Source organism: Cetorhinus maximus, chromosome 28, assembly GCF_964194155.1.
Source record: "Cetorhinus maximus chromosome 28, sCetMax3.hap1.1, whole genome shotgun sequence".
Classification (NCBI taxonomy): domain Eukaryota; kingdom Metazoa; phylum Chordata; class Chondrichthyes; order Lamniformes; family Cetorhinidae; genus Cetorhinus; species Cetorhinus maximus.
Window position 1 is genome coordinate 17,270,923 of NC_135906.1, and position 26,075 is coordinate 17,296,997.

At 44.3% G+C, this 26,075-nt stretch overlaps 1 protein-coding gene across 9 annotated transcripts in view; it reads left to right on the top strand.

Annotated features, from left to right (window-relative positions):
• The first annotated feature begins 2,346 nt into the window (after positions 1-2,346).
• LOC144668873 (intercellular adhesion molecule 5-like) overlaps positions 2,347-26,075 on the top strand; it is a 337,959-nt gene continuing 314,230 nt past the window's right edge. For 8 of the 9 annotated variants that reach the window (XM_078531317.1, XM_078531312.1, XM_078531313.1 and 5 more), the window contains exons 1-4: positions 2,347-2,568; positions 18,382-18,633; positions 20,311-20,625; positions 22,610-22,888. In XM_078531317.1, coding sequence (XP_078387443.1) covers positions 2,502-2,568; positions 18,382-18,633; positions 20,311-20,625; positions 22,610-22,888 — 913 coding nt within the window. In that variant the 5' untranslated portion in view covers positions 2,347-2,501. The remainder of the gene's footprint in view (positions 2,569-18,381; positions 18,634-20,310; positions 20,626-22,609; positions 22,889-26,075) is intronic. The other variant, XM_078531320.1, reaches the window with a different exon arrangement.

Genomic DNA, 26,075 nt, shown 5'->3' on the forward strand with positions numbered 1-26,075 from the left:
ACAGCACCTTCCAAACCCAAGACCTCTACTACCTAGGAGAACAAAGGCAGAAATGCATGGGAACACCAGCATAAAAACTTGTTCCATGTTTGAATTTTTAAATATTTTCTTTATCTATTCCATTTTCTACACATTGAGGATACCCTCCATCGTGTTGTGTGGCACTACCACCGTGCTAAATGGGATAGATTTCAAACAGATCTAGCAACTCAAAACTGGGCATCCATGAGGCACTGTGGGCCATCAACAGCAGCAGAATTGTATTCAACCACAATCTGTAACCTCATGGCCCAGCATATCCCCCATTCTATCTTCACTACCAAGCCAGGGGATCAGACCTGGTTCAATGAAGAGTGCAGGAGGGCATGCCAGGAGCAGCACCAGACATACCTAAAAATGAGGTGTCAAATTGGTGAAGCTACAACACAGGACTACTTGCATGGAAAACAGCATAAGCAGAAAATGAAAGACAGAGCTAAGCAATTCCACAACCAATGGATCAGATCTAAGCTCTGCAGTCCTGCCACATCCAGTCATGAATGGTGGTGGACAATTAAACAACTCACTGGAGGAGGAGGCTCCACAAATATCCCTATCCTCAATGATGGAGGGGCCCAGTACATCAGTGCAAAAGATAAGGCTGAAGCATTCGCAACAATCTTCAGCCGAAGTGCCGAGTGGATGATCCATCTCGGCTTCCTCCAGAGGTCCCCGGCATTACAGATGCCAGTCTTCAGCCAATTCAATTCACTTCACATGATATCAAGAAACAGCTGAAGGCACTGGATATTGCAACGGCTATGGGCCCTGACAATATCGCAGCATTAGTACTGGAGACTTGTGCTCCAGAACTTGCCGCATCCCTAGCCAAGCTGTTCCAGTACAGCTACAAACCTGGCATTTAACCAGCTATGTGGAAAATTGCCCAAATATGTTCTATACACAAAAAGCAGGACAAATCCAACCCGGGCAATTACCGCCCCATCAGTCTACTCTTGGTCATCAGCAAAGTCATTGACAAGGCTATCAAGCGACATTCACTCAGAAATAACCTGCCTACTGACGCTTAATTTGGGTTCTGCCAAGGCTACTCAGCTCCTGACCTCATTATAGCTTTGGTCCAAACATAGACAAAAGAGCTGAACTCAAGAGGTGAAGTGAGAATGACTGCCCTTGACATCAAAGCAGACCTCAGTTCCTGGACATCACTGCAGGAGTTCCTCAGGGTAGTGTCCTCGGCCAAACCACCTTCAGCTGCTTCATCAATGACCTTCCTTCCATCATAAGGTCAGAGTGGGGATGTTCGCTGATGATTGCACAATGTTCAGCACCATTCACAACTACTCAGATACTGAAGCAGTCCGTGTCCAAATGCAGCAAAACCTGGACAATATCTAGGCTTGGGCTGACAAGTGCCAAGTAATATTCATGCCACACAAGTGTCAGGCAATAACCATCTCCAACAAGAGAGAAGCTAACCATCTCCCCTTGATATTCAATGTCATTACCATTGCTAAATCCCCCACTATCAACATCCTGGGGGTTACCATGGACCAGAAACTGAATTGGACTAGCCATATAAATACTATGGCTACAAGAGGTCAATAGCTAGGAATTGTACAACGAGTAACTCTCCTCCTGGCTCCCCAGAGCCTGTCCACCATCTACAAGGCACAAGTCAGGAGTGTGATGGAATACTCCCCACTTGCCTGGATGAGTGCAGCTCCCATACACTTAAGAAGCTTGACAGCATCCAGGACAAAGCAGCCGCTTGATTGGCACCACATCCACAGATATTCACTCCCTCCACCACCAACGCACAGTAGCAGCAGTGTGTACCATCTACAAGATGCACTGCAGGAATTCACCGAGGCTCTTTCGACGGCTTCTTCCAAACCCATGACCTCAACAACCTAGAAGGACAAGGGCAGCAGACAGATGGGAACACCACCACCTGGAAGTTCCCCTCCAAGCCACACACCATCCTGACTTGGAAATATATCGCTGTTCCTTCATTGTTGCTGGGTCAAAATCCTGGAACTCCCTCCCTAACCGCACTGTGGGTGTACCTACACCACAGGGACTGCAGCGGTTCAAGAAGGCAGCTCACCACCACCTTCTCAAGGGCAACTAGGGATGGGCAATAAATGCTGGGCTAGTCAGCGAAACCCACATCCACATGAATGAATACAAAATAGTTGGAAATATTTTTAAACGGAACTGTTGCAAACGAAACAGAATTTGCACATGATTTATTCAGGCATATTTAGCTTATTAATTTTTGATAGAAACAGGAAATAACAATTATTCCTGGCAGAGAGTATGTCATCGCCGGCCTTTCCAGGAAACGGCGAGTCGCACATTTCCTTCAAGCCGCATTAAATACCTTGTGGGGCCGTAAGTCTCTCCATTTACCGGTCACCCCACCCCTGCGAACCTTTTCGGATTAGTTTCCTGGACAGCAATTTCTCTGAAGATTTTGCGCTTGTAACGACTTAATCATGGATTTCAGACTCACTCCGCGGTTTGGATATATGTGTCTTTTTAGCTTGTTTCTAACTGTAACAGGTAACTGCATGTTTATTCCAGTCTGTTCGGGTTAGTACGGGGTGTGTCTGCGCCTATACAGTTTATCTCAGAGTTGTGCAGTTCCAGCACTCATTTGACAAGATAACCAGGCGTTCCTCGCAGTGTCCGAGCGCCAGTTAAATGCAGCTGCTTCTGCTGAAGCTTCACTTGCTTTTGAGGGGGAAAAAAAGTTTTCCCAAACTTTGATTGCGCCTCATACCCGCCACTCCCCACGACTCAAGAGTTCTCCTCTCGACGATTAAATACAGATCAGCCTAAATCTCCTTCAGGCTTAATTCCAAAACTTCACCCCGGCGCGGCTCTGGACTTTGGGGTATATTGTTGGTGAACAGGGGTGTTTTATTTCCTTTGCTTCGTAGTTGCATGTTGAAGTTGTTGAGACTCATGTGCTGTGTGCCGGCTCCGGGAGTCTATCCCAGCCGGGATAGCAAAGATGGGGGTCAGGCCTGGAAAGCTGGTGCATTAACTGCTTACCTGAGCACATTTCCAGAATCAAGTAGATAACTTTTAGCGTCTAATTTTCAAACGTAACCAATTTTAAATGAACTATTGAATAAACCAAACTGCCGAGAGATGGGGAGAGACTTTGCTTTTATATGGGGAGTGGGGATCTGATTGTCACTGCCTGAAAAGGTGAGGGAAGTACATTCCAAAGGAGCTTACACACGGTACATGTAAATACTTGAAGAGGAAAAAGTCGAAACGGGGAAAGAGCTGGAATTAAATGGGTCTTCCAGACAGCTAGCACAGACATGATGGGTGGAATGACCTCCTTCTGTGCTGTAAGATTGTGATCTTCTGTATATGGGAATAACAAATAAGCGCAGCATGTTTTGACAATGTTCATTTCTTGAGACCATTAAACACAATGGTTTGCCTTCCTGCACTGTTCATTGAACTGGGTTGATCCCCTGGTTTAATGGCATCGGTCACTTGTTTGAATTCTGTTAGATCAGAATTTGGATTGATGGGAACCGCCAATTCTTCAGAAACGCCGAGAGGAAAGATTGTCATCAATTTGTTGTTGGAAGCAAAATATTGCAGGTGCTGGAAACCTGAAGCAGAGACAGAAAATGCTGGGGGAAAAACTCAGCAGGTCTGGCAGCCTCTGTGGAGAGAGAGAAACTGATTTAGTGTTTCAAGTCCGTGTGACCCTTCTTCAGAGCTGAAGAGAAGTGGAAATGTGATGAAATTTATACTGTTATACTAAAGGGGGGGTTGGATCAGGTGAAGCTAGAAGGCCAGTGATAGGTGGGGACAAAGGAGAAATTGACAAAGATGTCATGTACTGAAGGACAAAGGAAGTGTTGATGGTCGTAGTTAGTGCTAAAAAAAAAAGCTGCTAATAGTGGCATAAAGGTAAGAAAGCAGAATGTGATTATAGCAGAACAAGGGTAACATTGTGTGAAAGAACAACATGGAACAAGTAACAGATGGCCCTGTGGGGGATGGGTTGGGAGGAGGGGGCAGTGGTGGGGGAAAAAGGGTAGAAAATGGGATAAAAGAGGGGATAAAACCCACGGATAAATGAATTCAAATAAAATAAGTGGATTAAAAAAATGAATATAGAAAAACAATGATTAAAAAAGGGGGTGAAGATGGAGGAGAAAGTTCATGGTTTGAAATTGTTGAACTCAATGTTAAGTCCGGAAGGCTGTAAGGTGCCTAATCGGAAGACGAGATGCTATTCTTCCAGTTTGCATTGGGCTTCACTGGAACATTGCAGCAGGCCAAGGACATGAGAGCAGGGTGGAGTGTTGAAATGGCCAGCGACAGGAAGGTCTGGGTCATGCTTGCGGACAGACCAAAGGTGTTCCACAAAGCGGTCACCCAGTCTGCATTTGGTCTCTCCAATGTCGAGGAGACCACATTGGGAGTAGCGAATGCAGTAGAACAAATTGAAGGAGGTGCAAGTGAAGCGCTGCTTCACCTGAAAGGAGTGTTTGGGCTCTTGGACGATGAGGAGGGAGCAGGTTAAGGGGCTGGTGTTGCACCTTCTCCAATTGCATGGGAAGGTGCCGTGGTACCCGGAAAAGGTGTTGGGGGTGATGGAGGAGTGGACCAGGGTGTCCCGGAGGGAACGATCCCTACGGAATGCCGCCGGGGGGGTGTGGGGAAGATGTGTTTGGTGGTGACATCATGGTGGAGTTGGCGGAAATGGCGGATGATGATCCTCTGAATGTGGAGGTGGTGGGGTGAAAAGTGAGGGCAAGGGGGACCCTATCATGGTTTTGGGAGGAAGGGGAAGGTGTGAAGGCAGAGATGCGGGAGATGGGCCGGACACGGTTGAGGGCCCTGTCAACCACAGTTGGGGGGAAACCTCGGTTAAGGAAGAAGGAAGACATGTCAGAAGCGCTGTTTTGGAAAGTGGCATCAACGGAACAGATATGATGGAGGCGAAGGAACTGAGGGAATGGGATGGAGTCCTTACAGGAAACAGGGTGTGAGGAGCTGTAGTCGAGGTAGCTGTGGGAGTCGGTTGGCTTGTACCTAATATTGGTGGACAGTGTATCACCAGAAAAGGAGACATAGAGATCAAGGAAAGGAAGGGAAGTGTCGGAAATGGACCATGTGAAGGCGATAGAGGGGTGGAAATTGGAAGCAAAATTGATATAATTTTCCAATTCCAGACGAGAGCATGAAGCGTCACTGAAACAGTCATCGATGTATCAGAGAAAGAGTTGTGGGAGGAGGCCTGAGTAAGACTGGAACAAGGAATGTTCCACATACCTCATAAAGAGACAGGCATAACTGGGATTCATGTGGGTAACCATAGCCACAGCTTTTATTTGGAGGAAGTGAGGCAAGTTTATGGAGAAATTGTTCAGTGTGAGAACAAGTTCAGTCAGACAGAGGAGAGTAGTGGTGGATGGGGATTGTTCAGGCCTTTGTTCAAGGAAGAAGCGGAGAGCTCTCAGACCATGCTGGTGGGGGATGGAGGTGTAGAGAGATTGGACGACCATCATGAAGAGGGGGTGGCTAGGGCCAGGGAACTGGAAATTGTTGATATGATGTAGGGCATCAGAGGAATCGTGGATGTAGATGGGAAGAGACAGGAAAAGGGGAGAGAGAACGGAGTCAAGATAGGAAGAAATGAGTTCCGTGGGGCAGGAACAGGCTGACATGATCGGTCTACTAGGAGAGTCCCGTTTGTGGATTTTGGAGAGGAGGTAGAAGCGGGCTGTCCCAGGTTGGGAGACTATCAGGTTGGAAGCTGTGGAGGGAAGATCTCCAGAGGTGATGAGGTCAGTGACAGTTCTGGAAACAATGGCTTGATGTTCGCTGGTGGGGTCATGGTTCAGGGGGAGGTAGGAGGAAGTGTCTGCGAGTTGACGCTCAGCCTCTGTGAGATAGAGGTCAGTGCACCAGGCAACAACAGCACCGCCCTTGTCAGCGGGTTTGATAAGAAAGTCAGGGTTGGACCTGAGGGAACGGAGTGCGGCAAGCTCAGAAGGAGACAGGTTAGAGTGGGTGAGAGGGGCAGAGAAACTGAGATGGCCGATGTCACATCGACAGTTCTCAATGAAAAGATCTCAAGCAGGTAAGAGGCCAGAAGGAGGGCTCCAGGTAGAGGGACAATGCTGGAGGTGGGTGAAAGGATCCATGGAACAGGGTGAGGACGCCTGCATAAAGAAGTGAACACGGAGACGAAGGCGGCAGAAGAGTTCAGCATCGCACCAAGCCCGAAATTCATTGAGATAAGTGCGTAAGGGTATGAAACTCAATCCTTTGCTGAGTGTAGAACATTCAGCATCAGAAAGAGGAAGGTCAGAGGGTATGGGGAATACATGGCAAGGGCTAGGATTAGAAGATGGGATGGGGTCAGAGGGACGGGAAAGGGTGGAGGGTTCTGGATGGGCATTGGTATCAATGAGTTGTTGGAGCTTGCGTACCTTTGCATCTGAAAGGAAGAGACAAAGTTTCTTGTTGAAGGAAATATGGCTGTGAAAGTAAGTTTTAGGAAACACCTTTTCAAACACCAGGAGGGAAATGGAAAGCAATGAAGGTGAATGGGGCAAAAGAGACAAACGGCCCCTGTTCTGGCCTCCAAATAAAAGGTGTGGCTATGGATACCTGCATGGGTCCCAGTTATGCCTGTCTCTTTATGGGCTATGTGAAACATTCCTTGTTCCAGTCCTACACAGGCCCCCTCCCACAACTCTGTTTCGGTGCCGCTTCATGCTCTCGTCTGGACCTGGAAAAATTTATTAATTTTGCTTCCAATTTCCACCCCTCTATCACCTTCACATGGTCCATCCCCGGCACTTCCCTTCCCTTCTTTGAGCTCTCTGTCTTCTTTTCTGGTGATAGACTGTCTGCCAATATTCATTACAAGCCAACCGGCTCCCACAGCTACCTCGACTACAGCTCCTCACACCCTGCTTCCTGTAAGGACTCCATCCCATTCTCTCAGTTCCTTCACCTCCGTTGCATCTGTTCCAATGATGCCACTTTCCAAAACAGTGCTTCTGGCATGTCTTCCTTCTTCCTTAACCGAGGTATGCCCCCCACTGTGGTTGACAGGGCCCTCAGCCAACCCAACTCCCTTACCTCTGCCCTCACATCTTCCCCTCCCTCCCAGAACCATAATAGGGTCCCCCTTGTCCTCACTTTTCACCACTCTAGCCTCTGCATTCAAAGGATCATCTTCTGCCATTTCCACCAACTCCAGCATGATGCCACCACCAGACACATCTTCCCCTTACCCCCCCTCCCCCCGTCAGCATTCCATAGGGACCATTCCCTCCAGGACACCCTGGTCCACTCCTCCATAACCCCCAACACCTCATCCCTTTCCCACGGCAGCTTCCCATGCAATTGCAGAGGGTGCAGCACCTGCCCCTTTACCTCCTCCCTCCTCATTGTCCAAAGGCCCAAACACTCCTTTCGGGTGAAGCAGCGCTTCACTTGTATCTCCTTCAATTTAGTCTACTGCATTCGCTGCTCCCAATGTGGTTTCCTCTACACTGGAGAGACCAGACACAGACTGGGTGACCGCTTTGCAGAACACCTTGGGTCTGTCTGCAAGCATTACCCAGACCTCCCTGTCGCTTGCCATTTCAACACTCCACCCTGCTCTCATGCCCACATGTCCGTCCTTGGCCTGCTGCAATGTTCCAGTGAAGCCCAACACAAACTGGAGGAACAGCACCTCATCTTCCGACTAGGCACTTTACAGCCTTCCAGACTTAACATTGAGTTCAACAATGTCAGACCATGAACTTTCTCCTCCATCCTCACCCCTTTTTTTAATCATCTTTTTTCTACACTCATTTTTATTTTTTATCCACTTATTTTTATTTATCCGTGGTTTTATTCCCTCTAACCCATTTTCTACCCTTTTGATCCCCACCCCATCCCCAAAAGGGCCATCTGTTACTTGTTCCATGTTGTTCTTTCACACAATGTTACCCTTGTTCTGCTATAATCACATTCTGCTTTCTTACCTTTATGCCACTATTAGCACCTTTCTTAGCACTAACCACGACATCAACACCCCCTTTGTCCTTCAGTTCATGACATCTTTGTCAATTTCTCCTTTGTCCCCACCTATCACTGGCCTTCTATCCAGCTTCACCTGATCCACCCCCTTTAAACAGTGTAAACTTCATAACATCTCCACTTCTGTTTAGCTCTGAAGAAGGGTCAAGCGGACTCGAAACGTTAACTCTGTTTCTCTCTCCGCAGATGCTGCTAGACCTGCTGAGTTTTTCCAGCATTTTCTGTTTTAGTATCAATCTGTTGTTGTAGTTTTAAGTATCTCAACAATATTCAGTGCCATACTGAAGCAGGGCTGCCTTATCCAGGCAGTCGATGTTAAGCTGAGACCCTGTCTGTGAGCTCAGGGAAGCATGACCAAGAAAATAGTTTTAGTGGTTGGGAATTCGGAAGGATGCGAACAAATGAGACATGTACAGGACCAGATCACAAATCTTTCCTGCAGATAATTTAGAGTTAATCTGTAAAAATGAGTCCAAGTGTCAGACTGAAATGTGAGGTAAGAGTTAAGAAATTTGATCTTTTCATCCTTGAAAGGCAGTGACTTTATCCACAAAGCAGGTCTCGAGCACTCCCATTAGGCTGACGGTAAGAGACAGTCGAAGGTAAATTTAGGACAGGTATTAGAAAGTTCTTCACACCAAAAGTGATCAACTCATAAACTGAATCTCAGGACAGGGCCAGTGAGGCAAAATCCCTCGAATGATTTCAGAAATTGTTGGCTGCTGCGATGGGATGGAGGGGGCAGCAGGAGCTTTCTAGATGAATGTGTTAAGATGGGCAGAATGGCCTCCCTCAACTCCATCTATATTGCAACTGCTCAGTACTCAGACTGTGTGTTCAGTTATCCTTGCGTCAGCCCTTCCTGTTCTTTCTGTGTATCTGACAATTTTTGTATTGTTTAGTCTTATTAGACAGTCCTGACATTTATATGACAATATAAATTCCAAAATGAGATGTTGTTTCCTGTACTCCATTTATTAGACAATTTCAAATCATAGGAAATAATAAACAAGGTTCATGTTTCTTGGAAAGAAAACAAGGAATGAATTCAATTCCAAGGCAATGAGAACAACTCCACAACCCTTTCATAGTTGCAACGTGAAGCTGGTCTAAAGAAGCTGTCTTGACCCTTGCCTGAAGCCAACATTGTTAACAAAGTAGATACTGAATAAATGAAGACCAGTTATTCTGGGTTCAGTTGCTACCATATTGACGGGCTCCAATTTCTGCCTTTGCATCATCATTAACCAACACACCTTCCTTCACTACAGTTTCACTTGAGCCACTACCTGTGTCCTTGCTGATGTGGGTGAGGTGCCTAATAAAGAGTGACTAACTCATTCATAAAATAGGACTGGATAGAAACTGGATTGGCGTTTACAGGGATTCCATCCCACTTAGTGCAGGGTTGATGCCTTTCTGACTGAATTGTGGGTCTATTGTAGGACTAGCGAATAGCAGGCTGATACTGAAACAGTGCCACTGGCCGACAGATGAAAGAAGTCGAGCGGATTGCACTGGGTGGACCATGGAAAGGACCAAAGCAATTATGAGAACAGGAGAGAAATGTTGTAAAAGCAGACTAGAATGCAAATTGCTCATTTCTCAGTTCCTTGCTAAAATTCATTTCTACACCACTCCAATACTATAAACATGGTGAAAATGGTGAGGAAATTCATTACCTAGATGGATGAGATATTAATGATGATGCTGTTCATATTAAGTATTGTATTTAAGTTAATTCAATGCTGATTAGTTCGAAAAAATCAACCTGAAAGAGTGCTCCAAGAGATGGAAGAAAAGGTGATCACTAAAGGCACTCAGTCTAGAGATTGGGTAAATTCCATCATGGTGAGAGAGAAGCCAAATGGATGGCTATGAATTTGCCTGTATCTCAAAGATGTTAATCGAGCAATAAAGAGGAATCACTATCCCAGTCCAACACTGGAAGAGATCAGACTCACACTGGCTGAGCCAAAACTTGATGCCAGAAATGGCTACTGGAACATGAAGCTTGACAAGGAACCTGCGCTGTTGACAACATAGAGCACAAATTTCTGCATCTATCTTTTTTGTGGCCTTAACGTGAGCCAAGATGTGTTCCACCAGAAGTAGCTGAGATTTGCAGAGGATATAAAGGAGCAGCCAGCATAGCTGACGATATTCAAATCCAAGGTGTCAATGAAAACAATCATGTCCACAATCTACATGAAGCCATAGAGAGAACCAGGAAAGCTGTGTTCAAGCTAAATTCAGACAAATGCATTGTGAAAGTGACAGAGTGGCTGTTCTTCAGGATGGTGCACACAGCTGATGGTGTCATGCTGAGTCCTGAAAAAGTCACAGCCAACTCTGAGATGGAAGCTACAAGACACAAAAAGAGTTGGGAAGTTTCCTTGGCTTGATCCAGTATATGATTCCTCTCGTACCTCACCTGTCAGAACACACAGCACCCTACGGGAGCTGATGAAGATGTTGAGGACCTAGTGGTGAGAATCACATGAGTGAAGTTTCAACAAACTCACAGAAGTATAGTCAAGGAGACAAGTCTGCCCTACTGCAACAAGAAACCTATCACTCTGCAAGTAAATGTTTCTTCAAGGGGACTAGGAACAACCCTGGTACAAAAGGGAAAAGCGTCCGAAGCTTTAACATCAGCTGAGACCAGATTTGCCAAGATAGGAAGAGAGATTTTGGCACTTGTGTGTAGATGTGAGAAATTCCGTACACATCTCTATGGGAGAAAGCTCATAGTGGAGCAGTTCTACAAGGAAAATCTGTGTAGAGCACCAACAAGACTGCAGAGGTTACTCTTGAGGCTGCAGAGTCACAATTTCACTCTGAAACACAAGCCAGGAAGAGAAATTATGCTGGCAGATGCCCTATCTCTGTTATCGCCACAGGAGACAACATCAACAGCATCTCCAACAAGTTGGCAAAATCAAGCATGACTCCAACACCAGGAACAACATGCACAACATCAGCTCTGCAGCATGCCAACTCGTCACAGAACAATGAATCCATCTTGTAGATTTGGCAGGCACATTTTCCTTCATTCTTTCACAGGATGTGCCAGCACTTGTTGCCCATCCCTAATTGCCCTTGAGAAAGTGGTGGTGACCTGCCTTCTTGAACCGCTGCAGTCCATGTGTTGTAGGAAGACCCAGAGTGCTGTTAGGGAGGGAGTTCCAGGATTTTGACCCAGCGACAATGAAGGAACGATATATTTCCAAGTCAGGATGGTGTATGGCTTGGAGGGGAACTTCCAGGTGGTGGTGTTCCCATGTATCTGCTGCCCTTGTCCTTCTAGATGGTAGTGGTCGTGGGTTTGGAAGGTACTGCCGAAGGAGCCTTGGTGAGTTTCTGCAGTGCATCTTTGTAGATGGTACACACACTGCTGCTACTGTGCATCGGTGGTGGAGGGAGTGAATGTTTAAGGCGGTGGATAGGATGCCAATCAAGCGGCTGCTTTGTCATGGATGATATCCTGATATATATTAATGACCAATACTGTGATGTTCAGGGCATGATTTCAAAATTTGCAGATGTTACAAAGATTGGAAACGTTTTCAACTGTGAAGAGGATAGTCTTGAACTACAAAAGGACATAGACATATGTTGGAGGATAGGGCAGACAAGTGGCAGATGAAGTTCAATGCAGAGAACTGTGAGGTGATTCATTTTGGCAGGAAGAATATGGTGAGACAGTATAAAATAAAGGGAAAGCCTCTAAAGGAGATGCAGGAACAGATTTGTACCTCATAGGTCATTGAAGATGGCAGAGCATGTTGAGAGAGCAGTTAATAAAGCTTATAGTATCTTAGGTTTTATTAATAGGGGCATTGAGTACAAGAATAAGGAGGCCATTTTGAAATTTTATAAGACACTAGTTAGGCCTCATCTGAAGTACTGCATCCAGTTCTGGGTGCCATACTTGAGGAAGGATATGAAGGCATTGGAGAGAGTATGGAGGAGATGCGCAATAATGATTCCAGGGATAAAGAACTGTAGCTATGAGGGTAGATTGGAGAGGTTGGGACTGATTTCCTTGGAGAAAAGAAGGCTGAGCGGAGACCTGATAAAGGTATTTAAGATCTTAAGGGGTATTGACAGGGTAAATAGCAAGAAACTGTTCCCTCTCAAAAGAGCATCAAGAATTAGAGGGCACAGGTTCAAAGTAATTAGTGAAAGGAGTAAATCTGATGTGAGGAAAAATTTTTTAACCAAGGGGTTGTAGGAACGAATTTCCTGAGAGGGTGGTAGAGGCAGGTTTGATCAAGGTATTCAAAAGGAAATTGGATTGCTATCTGAAAAGAGCGAATGTGCACGGTTATGGGGATAAGGCAAGGGAGTGGGCCTAGGTAGAATGCTCTTTCAGAGAGCCACTGCAGACTCGATGGGGTGAATGGCCTCCTTCTGCACTGTATGGTTTCTGTGTCAAGCTTCTTTGTGGTGTTGGACCCACATTCATCCAGGCAAGTAGAGAGTATTCCACTATAATATTGACATGTGCCTTGTAGATGGTGGACAGGAGTGGGGAGTCAGGAGGTGAGTTACTCACTGCAGAATTCCCAGCCTCTGACCTCCTTGTAGCCACAGTATTTATATGGATGGTCAGTTCAGTTTCTGTTCAATGGTAACCCCCAGGATGTTGATAGTGGAGGATTCAGCGATGGTAATGCCATTGAATGTCAAGGGGAGATGTTTAGATTCTCTCTTGTTGGAGATAGTCATTGCCTGGCAGTTGTGTGGCACGAATGTTACTTGCCACTTATCAGCCCAAGCCTGCATATTATCTAAATCTTGCTGCATTTGGACATGGACTGCTTCAGTATCTGAGGAGTTGCGAATGGTGCTGAACATTGTGCAATCATCAGCGAACATCCCCACTTCTGACCTTATGACAGAAGGAAGATCATTGATGAAGCAGCTAAAAATGGTTGGTCTGAGGAAACTACCCTGAGGACAAAGAACAAAGAAAAATACAGCACAGGAACGGGCCCTTCGGCCCTCCAAGCCTGCGCTGATCAAATTGCCCGTCAACTAAAACATTTTGCACTTCCGGGGCCCGTATCCCTCTATTCCCATCCTATTCATGTACTTGTCAAGCTGCCTCTTAAACACCACTATCGTACCTGCTTCCACCACCTCCTCTGGCAGCGAATTCCAGACACTCACTACCCTCTGCGTAAAAAACTTGCCCTGCACATCTCCTCTATAGTTTTCTCCTCACACCTTAAATCTATGTTCCCTAGTAATTGACTCTTCCACCTGGGAAAAAGCTTCTGACTATCTACTCTGTCCATGCCACTCATAATTTTGTAAACTTCTATCAAGTCGCCCCTCAATCTCCGTCGCTCTAGTGAGAACAATCCGAGTTTCTCCAACCTCTCTTCATAGCTAATAACCTCCATACCAGGCAGAATCCTGGTAAACCTCCTCTGCACCCTCTCCAACGCCTCCATATCCTTCTGGTAATGTGGCGACCAGAATTGCACGCAATATTCCAAGTGTGGCCTAACCAAGGTTCTATACAGCTGCAGCATGACTTCCTAGCTCTTATACTCAATACCCCTGCCAATGAAGGCAAGCATGCCATATGCCTTCCTGACTACCTTATCCACCTGCGTTGCCACTTTCAGTGACCTGTGGACCTGTACACCCAGATCCCTCCGCCCGTCGATGCACTTAAGGATTCTGCCATTTACTGTATAATTCCTGCCTGTATTAGATCTTTCAAAATGCATTACCTTGTACTTGTCCGGATTAAACTCCATCTGCCATTTCTCCGCCCAAGCCTCCAACCGATCTATATCCCGTTGTATCCTTTGACAATCCTCTTCACTACCTGCAACTCCTCCAACCTTAGTGTCATCTGCAAACTTACTAATTAGCCCAGTTACATTTTCCTCCAAATCATTTATGTATACTACAAACAGCAAAGGTCCCAGTACTGATCCCTGCGGAACTCCACTAGTCACAGCTCTCCATTCAGAAAAGCACCCTTCCACTGCTACTCTTTGTCTTCTTTGACCAAGCCAGTTCTGTATCCATCTTGCCAGCTCACCTCTGATCCCATGCGACTTTACCTTCTGTACCAGTCTGCCATGAGGGACCTTGTCAAAGGCCTTACTGAAATCCATGTATATAACATCCACTGCCCTTCCATCGTCGATCATCTTTGTCACTTCCTCGAAAAACTTGATCAAGCTAGTGAGACACGACCTCCCCTTCACAAAACCATGCTGCCTCTCACTAATACGCCCATTTGCTTCCATTTGGTAGTAAATCCTGTCAGTGATGTCCTGGAGCTGAGATGATTGACCTCCAACAACCGCAACCATCTTCCTTTGTGTTGGGTATGACTCCAACCAGCGGAGAGTTTTCCCCTGATTCCCATTGACTCCAATTTTGCTAGGGCTCCTTGATGCCACAACACGGTCAAATGCTGCCTTGATGGCAAGGGCAGTCACTCTCACCTCACCTCGGGAGTTCAGCTCTTTTGTCCATGTTTGAACCAAGGCTGTAATGAGGTCAGGAGCTGAGTGGCCCTGGCGAAACCCAAACTGGACGTCAGTTATATTGCGTGATTTCATGTCTGATGAGGTCGGCATGCGTGCCAAAATGCCGACCTAAAAATTCTGCCCCATGTGTGCCAAGCTCCACCCAACAAATAAACCCACCAAGTGTGCTGCTTAAACTGACCAATCCAAAGGCTGTGGACAGCCTAAATCTGATTATTATTATGCATTGTGTGTATTTGTGAAGGGGATAACAGAAGATGACTTGTAGATTCTCAGTAAATCAAAAACAAACGTTTGCCAAGCTCAAATTTATGGAACATAAAAGCGCAGGATTATGGATATGTCAGTAGTTCACTAAACTTGGGAGACAGGAAATCTACGGTGAAAACATAGGACAATCCACTCACTAAGAATTGAATGTGCAGAGTGCAGTAGCAGCTCAATTAATGAGTTTTATTAATAACGTCCTTTATTAATAATCCAGAATCTGATTAAGCCAAACTATACAGGTCCCTTTGTACCTTATCTCTTATGTGTTGAACACCAATAGTAAGCTATGGAAACCCTGCAGCGTCTGGCATCTCAGGTAATTATTCCAGAATTACAATGGGGAAACTCATAACCAAGGTCTTTCGGAATTCACGGTATTACTTTGCAGTTTTTGATCTCTGACTATTTGTGATTTTGACAATCTTGAAAATAGAAGCAGATGAACAGTCTAAAAGTTGTTCTGGAGGTGTTCTACTTCTGGGAAACAAGTCTTCCGTACTATTGCTGGAATATTGTCAGGGTCCATAGACTTTGCACTATCCGGTGCCTTCAGCCATTTCTTGCTATCACGTGGAGTGAATCAAATTGGCTGAAGACTGGCATCTGTGATGCTGGGGAACTCCAGAGGAGGCTGAGATGGATCATCCACTCAGCACTTCTGGCTGTGGATGGTTGGAAAGTCTTTTTCAGCCTTACCTTTTGCGCTGATGTGCTGGGCTCCCCCATCATTGAGGATGGGGATATTTGTGGAGCATCATTCTCTGGTTGGCTGTTTAATTGTCCACCATCATTCACGGCTGGATTTGGCAGGACTGCAGAGCTCAGATCTGATGCATTGGTTGTGGGATCGCTTAGCTCTGCCTATTGCAGGTTGATCCCTTTGTTTGACACACAAATAATCCTGCGTTGTAGCTTCACTAGGCTGACACCTCATTTTTAGGTATGCCTGGTGCTGCTTCCGGCCCGCTTTTCTGCAGTCATCATTGAACCCGCCATCTAAGCGATACCCTGAATAATGATTTCAAAAAAAGAAAACAAGGGGCTGAATATTTTGGCTGACGTGCAGGTGGCAGAGCCCACACGTCAGTGCTTAAAATGTCGCGTGCTGATGTCGTGCGAGCGTCCCGACGTCAGCGCGCGGCATCGCAATGTTTCGGTCGGCGGGCGCGCTAGGCAGCACAACGCGCACCCACCATTAATTAAAGGCCTTGTTACGGCCATTAAGTCACCAATTGACCAGGATTTTGAGGGGCCCGTGCGAACTTCGGCTCGGCGCACGGGCCCAACGGGCAGGTGGGTAAGTGATTTTTTTTACAAACCTCATCCAGTGGCGGGATGAGGTTTGCTATCGGACTTTGATATCGGAGCAGCACTTTGCCTCAGGGAGGTGTGCCCTCTTTCATGCGCATGCACGAAAGAGCGAACTCTCGCAGTTGGGGAATTACCCCCCTCCTCCGCCGCCTGCACAGGGAGCGCATAGCGCTTCCAGTCGGGCGGCACGCTGGGTGGGCCTTAATTGGCCCACCCACGTAAAATGACGGTGGGGCCCGTTTCGGCAGCAGCGATCGGCAGCTCACCTGCCGCTGAGTCAGTCAGGCCCGCCCGCCCATCAAGGGCAAAATTCTGCCCAAGGTGTTTAGTTTAATTATAAAAGTAGATTGTAAACTTCTTTAGTTTAGGTTGAAAAAAGTTAATGATTTGAACAGTTATATTGATATAGAGGTATTATTTTAATGAAAGATGTTACACTTTTAAATTATTTGTATCAAAGAATTAGGAACAAATTGTTATGTGAACGTATATCCAGGGTGCCACAATCATTGTCACACTGCAATTATATGTGTGTCGAGGAACAACGTATCAGGCCAGCAGCCACTTGGAGAGCTGTAAGAAAAACACTCGATGAAGCTTGAGCATTTTGACTCTAAATGTGTGATTATTTCGAGTGTTTGAGAAGCAGAAAACATAACAACGTGATATAAATGCAAGTCGTTCTGTTTGTGAATAAAAGCTTGTCAGTGTATAAAGACTAGACTCCAATTCTATTTTTCACTAATGTAGAGTTGTGTCATGTAGCAGCTTCCTCTGTAATTTGATCTAAGCAGGAGTCAGCAATTTAGGAGCTTTGAAGAATCTGAAAACTTTGCTTATTGATTTCCCTAATTTAGAAAGATTTCTCAAGCTCTTTTTCCCCCTTTGGTTTCCATCTGTGACCCGCTCTAAATTTCACTGCCTCCTCCTTGCTCAGAACACCTGATGATTTACAAACCGTGGCCCCCTCCCCGCCCACATCTCCACAGGTCAAGGCTGGTCTTTTTCAACATCCCACTCTATGTCATTACCAAGGAGGAGGAGGTAGAACAGCACAGGTTGCAGGGGTGGAGAATCAGGTGTCACAACAGCAGATAGAGCCCACCAGATATTAACCCCACCAGGGAATTTATCGGCAGCACCAAGTCCTGTGAGGTAGCTACTGAGGGGCTCTGTATCATAAGAGTTCACTTTTCAAAAAGCTACAATTGGCCATCTCTGTGAGCCACTACATGGAGGTCTCAAGCTGCTTCCATTTGTCAGCATGACAGTCACTGTGGCAAAGAAATCCACCACAATCCTCAAATTAATTCCTCAGGCTCCTTTCAGGCAGCTACAGGAGAATCTCTATTCCAGGCCAGTGAGCAATACGAGTATGTATTTACCAGGTCACTGCCCGGTATAGAAAAATACACTTCTTTAGCTTTGGTACATTATCATACTGCAGAGAGAAAGGACCTTTTGGTTCTTTGGGGATCCTGGCTTCCTCAAGGTAAATCAATAGCACCCACACTGCATTGAAGGTGTTTATAGAACATCCTCTCATCCACAAGAACAAATACAATTGTTCAGCTAGTGTGTGATGCCTCTCAGATGATGACCTGACTTTGACTACCCCCAGACATAAACCGAAGAGTGATACCTTGAGGCCCATGCAGGGACCAGGCTGAAAGGATCACTGAGGTGCTGAAGGCCTGCTTTTGATGCTTGGATAACTTCATGCCGCCCACACCCAGGAGTCTGCTCATTCTGTCTTCAATGCCCTTAGAGGTTTCAACGAATGATGTTGCGCATTCTTTCCCATGGTGCCATGCCATCCTGCACTCTGGGCACAGATGACACTTGATTATTCATAAATCTGTCCAAATGTAATAAAGATCTTGGTCAGAAATGCACCGAAGTAATTTGAGGCTGAAATGAAAGAGCCAAGTAATAAACTCGTCCAATTCTGATGAAAGGTCATTGGCCGGAAATGTTAACACTGTTTCTCTCCGCCGATGCTGCCAGACCTGCTGAGTTTTTCCAGGTATTTCTGTTTCTGCTGAAATTGTTTTTTTTTTCTGTTTTAGGTTTTCCAGCATCTGCAGTATTTTTCCCTTATAAAAAGCTTGGGGATTTGTTCACAACTATTCATGTTCTCAAAGATTTCCCAATCCTTACAATTTCTGTTCTTTTTTCTCGACAGACATCACGGCTGGAAATGAGATGTGGATCAACGTAAACCCCACTGCTGTGGAATTTGGAGACTCTTTGGTGGTGAACTGCAGTATAACATGTGCAGCAGATAACATAATAATCGAAGGAATAAAAGATCAAAATCATGGTACTCAATGGCGCACTGCTCATTCCTCAAGTATCCAACAATGGTCTCTCAAAGTGACATGTTTTGCAAAATGCACAAAGAGTCCGCCGCAGACGAAAATTATCACTGTATACAGTGAGTAAAACATCTTGTGTTAACCTGCAAAAGAAAATAGTGAAGTGTTTGATTTATGTTTATTCATGTTGCTGTGTTGGTAATTGGCAATATAGCACCAAATTAGATTACACAAAGTGAGACACTAATCTCAATTGGGACTATGAAATAAAGGAGAGTGGGGAAAACAGAAGATAGGTGAACCATTAATTCATAATGGGGTTACTCACCTCCTTCACAGTATAGTGCAGAAACTGGTATGGAGGTGCACATTGTCACCTTAAAATCCTTCAAATTAACAAAGGTTCCCTGTCTCAGTCCATTTCAACAATTTGGCTTTCTATTTGTGAACATTAAAAAGTTGCAAAAAATCACTCTTTAATGTTGCATTATAGCGCCTTTAGGGCAAACGTACATCGACCACAGGATGTAACAAGGAATTCCTCCTGAATATCTCACAGAATTAGGCTCTCAGATGCATGAGCAAATGATAGGGGGCAGGGGAGAGATTAACCATCAATTTCCTAGCATCCATTTTAAACCTTTGCAAGATCCAAGAAAAGATCAGATAACTATGTACCTATCACAACTTGGCATATGGTTCAGAGTGAGACCGATACTAACGAGGGAAGAAAATATTTAGAATTGGTTTAATATTACAAGGTATCAAGTTGCTGAGGAAGGTTATAGAAATCAGAGGGATGAAGCAATGGAGGAGTAATTTTCAAACAAAGTTTTCCCACCATTTCACACTCTGCTTTACAATAGCTTTTTGGGATAGTGATAATGGAATTTTGAAATGTTTGAACCATATTTTTCAAAATCGAGCTTCAATGTGAAGCTGGGACTAATCCAGGTCAAATTAAAACAAATCCACTATGGGTTGGCTGAAGTTGACTCAACACAGAGCAGAGATTATTTAGGAACCAGATTCGCTGTAAAATGAAGATGTGTATTGTACGCAGCTTCAGTGATCTTCAGGTGGGAAGTGTCTTACCTTGAGATATACTTTCATTAATGTTATTGATGACAGTAGTGATTTCAGTTTCACAATCGGGGTGCCAGGTTTTAGGACCGTACTGACTGAAATGCTCCCAAATTGATCATGGATGTGAATGTGCCCATCCCTATTTGCCCTTGAGAACGTGGCAGTGAGCTGCCTTTTGAACCGCTGCAGTCCATGTGGTGTAGATACACCCACAGTGCTGTCCGGTGCGGTGCCTAGGTCGATGTCGGGCAGTTCGTCCAATTTCATTCCTCTTAGGCTTTTTAGCAGTTTGATACAATGGAGTGGCTTTCTAGGCCATTTCAGAGGGCAGTTAAGATTCAGCCACATTGCTGTGGGTCTGGAGTCACATGTAGGCCAGACCAGTAATGACAGCAGATTTCCTTCTCTCAAGGACATTAGTGAAGCAGATGGTGTTTTGTGACAATTGACAATGGCTTCAAGGTCATCATTAGACTTTTAATTGCAGATCTTTCATGGAATTCAAATTCCACCATCTGCCATGATGGAATTCCAACCCAGGTCCCCAGAGCATTACCCTGGGTCTCTGGATTACTAGTCCAGTGACAACACCACTATGAATCACAAGGTATAAATATGGTTGGAACAAACTTTGTGTGACAGTGGATATTCCATAGCGCTCGGGTACTTTATTTCAGTGCATTCTGTTCACCGTGATTCTCCTTTAACAGATCGGGAGATAAACATTACTCCACCTCCTGAAGTGCTGGAAGTTAACAGAACATATAGTTTGGAGTGCACTGGTCCAAGGGTCTATCCAAACAATAAACTCATACTCACATGGCTGAGAGGGAGAGAGATTCTTCAGAGTAATTCCACAGGAGAAGAAGGTTCCCCAGATGAAGATGAAAGATTGAGGAATGTCTTCAGTTTCACTGCAAGTATGTCAGATGATGGACAGGAGTACACCTGCTTGGCAGAAGTTAAGTTGGACTCCAACACCACAGAACCAATCGCAAACTCCTCTGTGACTCTGCAAACTCACTGTAAGTTCCACTTGAGTAATAATAGATTAGTCTTCCTGTTCGAGAACAGGCTAAAAACTCAGATTTCTAGAAAAATAAATTAAAAACAAAATAGAGTTCTTCTATTTCGCAATGAGAACTAGATAAGCTGGTGGCAGGAGACAGAGAGCAAGGACAATGGGTGGGTTTCCCAGTTGCAGCAAGTGGTATCCTGCAAGGAGCTGTGTTGGGGCCTTAACTATTCACCACATTTATTGATGACAAACTCACTGTAAGTTCCAACTGAGTAATTTTTGTTGACTCATATTCCACATTATGCTTGGAGTGATGAGGCTTTTATTAATATATTTTGGATTACATTATAATATTGTGTTCCTAAAGGAAGAAGAATGAAAAACTGAAAATGTTGGAAATACTCAGCTCATCAGAACAGTCACAGACTTGAAAAGTTAATTCTGTTTTTCTCTCCGCAGATGCTGCCTTAGCTGCTGAGTACTTCCAGCATTTTCAGTTTTTGTTTCAGATTTCCAGCATCCACAGTGTTTTGTTTTTGAATTAAGCTAAGAATTAACCCCTTAGGATTTGGGAGAAAGAGAATCTTCACAAGTATGCCCTGGAAACAGTGTCGGTATTCGTTAATTTTGAACTTGACGTCTCACACAGCAACAGCAGTGTCTGTAACTCTGCCTCCTTGCAGAGTGTGATGTGTTTCAGACAGGCAATGCTCTGCGATGGCTGGGCTTTTTTCTACCACAAGAGTAAATTATGAGTAAATTAGGTGAAGGTTAGCTGTTAAGGGCATGGACGAGCTGAGGAAGAAGATGTGGTGGCATCACTCTGTTAAAGTGGTGGAAGGGATAATGCATGTAAATAATTGTTTTTGGTTGAGCTGTGCAGCCATAGTGTAAGGAAGAAGTAGGGAACTTGCAATTGTATATTACCTTTCACATCCAAAACACATCGCAAAACTCTTCAAAAGTTATTAAACAGCAGTTAAGTATGGTCAATGCATAACGTAGTGAAATGTGGCAGCATCTAATTTATACACAGCAAGTTTTCACAAACAGAAATGAGATGAAAGAATGTTCTGAACATAACAATGAGTATGTGGAAAGCACCAACAAAGATTATTAATTACAATGCTCAAAATATAACAGCTAAACACAGGAAAAAACTACAGTCAGCAGCAGAAACACAACCAATAAAATCCATCTAAATACTTTTTGAAAAAACGTTTTTTGCCACCATCATCTTTTCTCACTAAGTTGAACATTGGGGACAAAAAGATCATAAAAACTTTCAAGATGTTTGGCTGCACTCATTGTGCATCTCCTGTGAAAATTCCCTCGTGGAAGACTACGAAAGGCAACCTTACCGGTAAGATAGTAACATTTGCAATATACACCTGCCTTTTGTGTGTTTGAAATATCATCTCCAACAAAGTTCCTAATTACATCCTTTATACACTGTTCCAATCTTTCACCACACCCACACCCCCCATTCCAGCAGACCCTCTTATAACAGGGTCATCTCAATCTCACCATAAATAATCCCAAGGCAGCCATATCTAATTACACCACAGTCAGTGTATTTCAAAGTAATTTGTTACATCTAAGAGCATTGAGATATTTATTAAAGATATTCTGTGTGATATAAATTCAAGGCTTTTTGGGGGGGAATATATATAGAAGTAGAATAAGAAACTGTTGGTATTCTGCATTGTGGAGTCCTGCAGTTTGGCAGGATGCCCCGATATAATCCCTAATTCCAGGTGGATTTACGCTGCCACAATTTCTCATTAGAAAGAAGCAAGATTTGATGGGGAATCTGCCCTGTTTGTTTTTACACAATGGCAAAGGTCTGGGCACAAAATCAATTCTGTGAAGCTTTGCACATTGCACAAAGTATTTTAGTTAAAAGGAGATATTGCTCTTTAACAAGATCAAATGCAAGTCAGCCTTCGCTAAATTTTAAATAATTTTGAAACTTTTTTTATCTTTTACAGATGAACCTGTTGGAACATTTGTATCAGCAAATAACAAAACTATCTCAGAGTCCCCAGTAACTTTCAGTTATGGTGACAATATTATATTAATCTGTGGTTCTCAAGGAAATCCACGGCCAACACTGAAATGGGAATATCCCAAACAAAGCAATATTGTGAATAATCCTTCAGGAAGCCTCCATATTTCTGATGCCACAACAAAAAATAATGGAATATATAAATGTACAGCTACTAATAAACTTGGAGCTGATGAGAAGATCGTGGACGTCAGAGTTGAAGGTCAGTCGGAAATCGCAATGATATATGATGAAAACATTTAACTTCCAGTGTAAACCTGTAGCGTAAATCACTACTTCAAAGAAAAGACTTCAGCACTAGTTTTTATTCTGCTTATTTTTTTGTTTCTGCTTTAAAGGATTCTACTTGAGAGATCAGAAATAAACCTGCTCCCATGTCTCTTTCTATTTATTTCTGACCACCAACACACTCCAAAGTGGTTCATCGCCTTCCCTTTCATGCAAGGGAGCATTTTGCCTCCACTCTACATGTTCACCTGAATGGCCATGCCAAGATTGTAGTCTTTGAGTTCCAAAGAAGACCCATTTGACTCAAAACATTAACTCTGTTTCTCTCTCCACAGATGCTGCCAGATCTACTTAAGTTTTTCTAGCACTTTCTGTTTTTATTCAAGGTTGTAGTGCTCGATGTTAGCAGCCAAGACATTGCAGGAACTCACTTTGCTATCCTAAGTCTCCTGCAGTTGAAGGAATATTCCATTTAATTTCACATTTTCTTGTCAGCTAATTGCAAATGTTAGTTACTGATGAAGTTAATCAAAGCATTTTAGGACCCAGGTTATCTCTACAATTAGCATAATCTTAAAGACCAGCTCAATAGGTGAAAGGACATTGCATAGAGAATGAGTCTGCACCAATATTATTTGCATCCTAGTAGCTGTATTAAGAATGGCATCGGTGCAGCAACACAATGGTTTTGAATTTTGGAACACTGATGGAGAAAGAGGATGAAGGATCCATCCTCTCAAAATGACTTCATTTATACACTGGTCACAAAAAAAAATTAAGTGTTTACAGGAAGAAACGAACAGATGGAAGCATTAGTGGAAAAGTTAGATCAAGTGACCACAGTCTTGATCAAAGAGATGGATTTGTAGACAGGCCAATAGGGATTTTGAATAGAAACATAGAAAATAGGAGCGGGAGTAGGCCATTCAGCCCTTCCAGCCTGCTCCACTATTCATTATGATCATGGCTGATCATCCAACTCAACAGCCTGCTCCCACTTTCTCCCCACACTCTTTGATCCCTTTCACCCCAAGAGCTATATTTAACTCCTTCTTGAAAAAATACCATGGTTTGGCCTCAACTACTTTCTGTGGTAGCTAATTCCACAGGCTCACCACTCTCTGGGTGAAGAAACTTCTCCTCATCTCAGTCCTAAATGGTCTACCCCGTATCCTCAGACTGTGACCCCAGTTCTGGACTCCCCCACCATTGGGAACATCCTTCCTGCATCTACCCTGTCTAGTCCTGTTAGAATTTTATAGGTTTCGATGAGATCCCCCCTCATTTTTCTGAACTCCAGAGAATATAATCCTAACCGACTCAATCTCTCCTCATATATCAGTCCCACCATCCCAGGAATCAGTCTGGTAAACCTTCGCTGCACTCCCTCTATAGCAAGAACATCCTTCCACAGGTAAGGAGACCAAAACTGCACACAATATTCCAGGTGTGGTCTCACCAAGGCCCTGTATAATTGCAGCAAGACATCCCTGCTCCTGTACTCGAATCCTCTCGCTATGAAGGCCAACATACCATTTGCCTTCTTTACCGCCTGCTGCACCTGCATGCTTACCTTCAGTGACTGGTGTACGAGGACACCCAGGTCTCGTTGCACATTCCCCTCTCTAATTTATAGCCATTCAGGTAATAACCTGCCTTCCTGTTTTTGCTACCAAAATGGATAACCTCAAATTTATCCACGTTATACTGCATCTGCCATGCATTTGCCCACTCACTCAGATTTTCCAATTCACACTGAGGCATCTCTGCACCCTCCTCACAGCTCACCCTCCCACCCAGCTTTGTGTCACCTGCAAATTTGGAGATATTACATTTAGTTCCCTCATCTAAATCATTAATTCATATTGTGACTAGCTGGGGTCCCAGCACCGATCCCTGCAGTGCCCCGCTAGTCACTGCCTGCCATTCGGAAAAAGACCTGTTTATTCCGACTCTTTGTTTCCTGTCTGCCAACCAGTTTTCTATCCATCTCAATATACTACCCCTAATCCCATGCGCTTTAATTTTATACGCTAATCTCTTATGTGGGACTTTGTCGAAAGCCTTCTGAAAGTCCAAATAAACCACATCCACTGGCTCCCCCTCATCAACTCTACTAGCTACATCCTCGAAAAATTCCAGTAGATTTGTCAAGCATGATTTCCCTTTCGTAAATCCATGCTGACTCTGTCCAATTCTGCCACTGTTTTCTAAGCGCTCAGCTATTAAATCTTTTATAATGGACTCTAGAATTTTCCCCTCTACCGACATCTGGCTGACTGCTCTATAATTCCCTGTTTTCTCTCTCCTCCCTTTTTAAATAGTGGGGTTACATTAGCTACCCTCCAATCTGTAGGAACTGTTTCAGACTCTATAGAATCTCGGAAGATGACCACCAATGCATCCACTATTTCTAGGGCCACTTCCTTAAGCACTCTGGGATGTAGATTATCAGGCCCTGGGGATTTATTGGCCTTCAATCCCATCAATTTCCCCAACACCATTTCCCTACTAATACTGATTTCTTTCAGTTCCTCCCTCTCACTAAACCCTGTGTCCCCCAACATTTCTGGTATGTTATTTGTGTCCTCCTTTGTGAAGACAGAACCAAAGTACGTATTTAGTTGGTCAGCCATTTCTTTGTTCCCCATTATAAATTCCCCTGTTTCTGACTGTAAGGGACCTACATTTGTCTTCACCAATCTTTTTCTCTTCACATACCTATAGAAACTTTTACAGTCAGTTTTTATGTGCTCTGCAAGCTTACTCTCATACTCTAATTTTCCCCTTCTTAATCAATCCCTTGGTCCTCCTTTGCTGAATTCTAAACTGCTCCCAATCCTCAGGTCTGTTGTTTTTTCTGGCCAATTTGTATGCCTCTTCCTTGGATCTAATACTATCTCTAATTTCCCTTGTAAGCCATGTTTGGCCACCTTTCCTATTTTACTTTTGCGCCAGACAGGAATAAACAACTGTTGCAGTTCACCCATGTGCTCTTTGAACATTTGCCATTGCCTATCCACTGTCATCCCTTTAAGTAACGTTTCCCAATCCATCATAGCCAACTCGCATCTCATACCATTGTAGTTTCCTTTATTAAGATTCAGGACCCTAGTCTCAGAAACAACTACATCACTCTCCATCTTGATGAAGAATTCTAT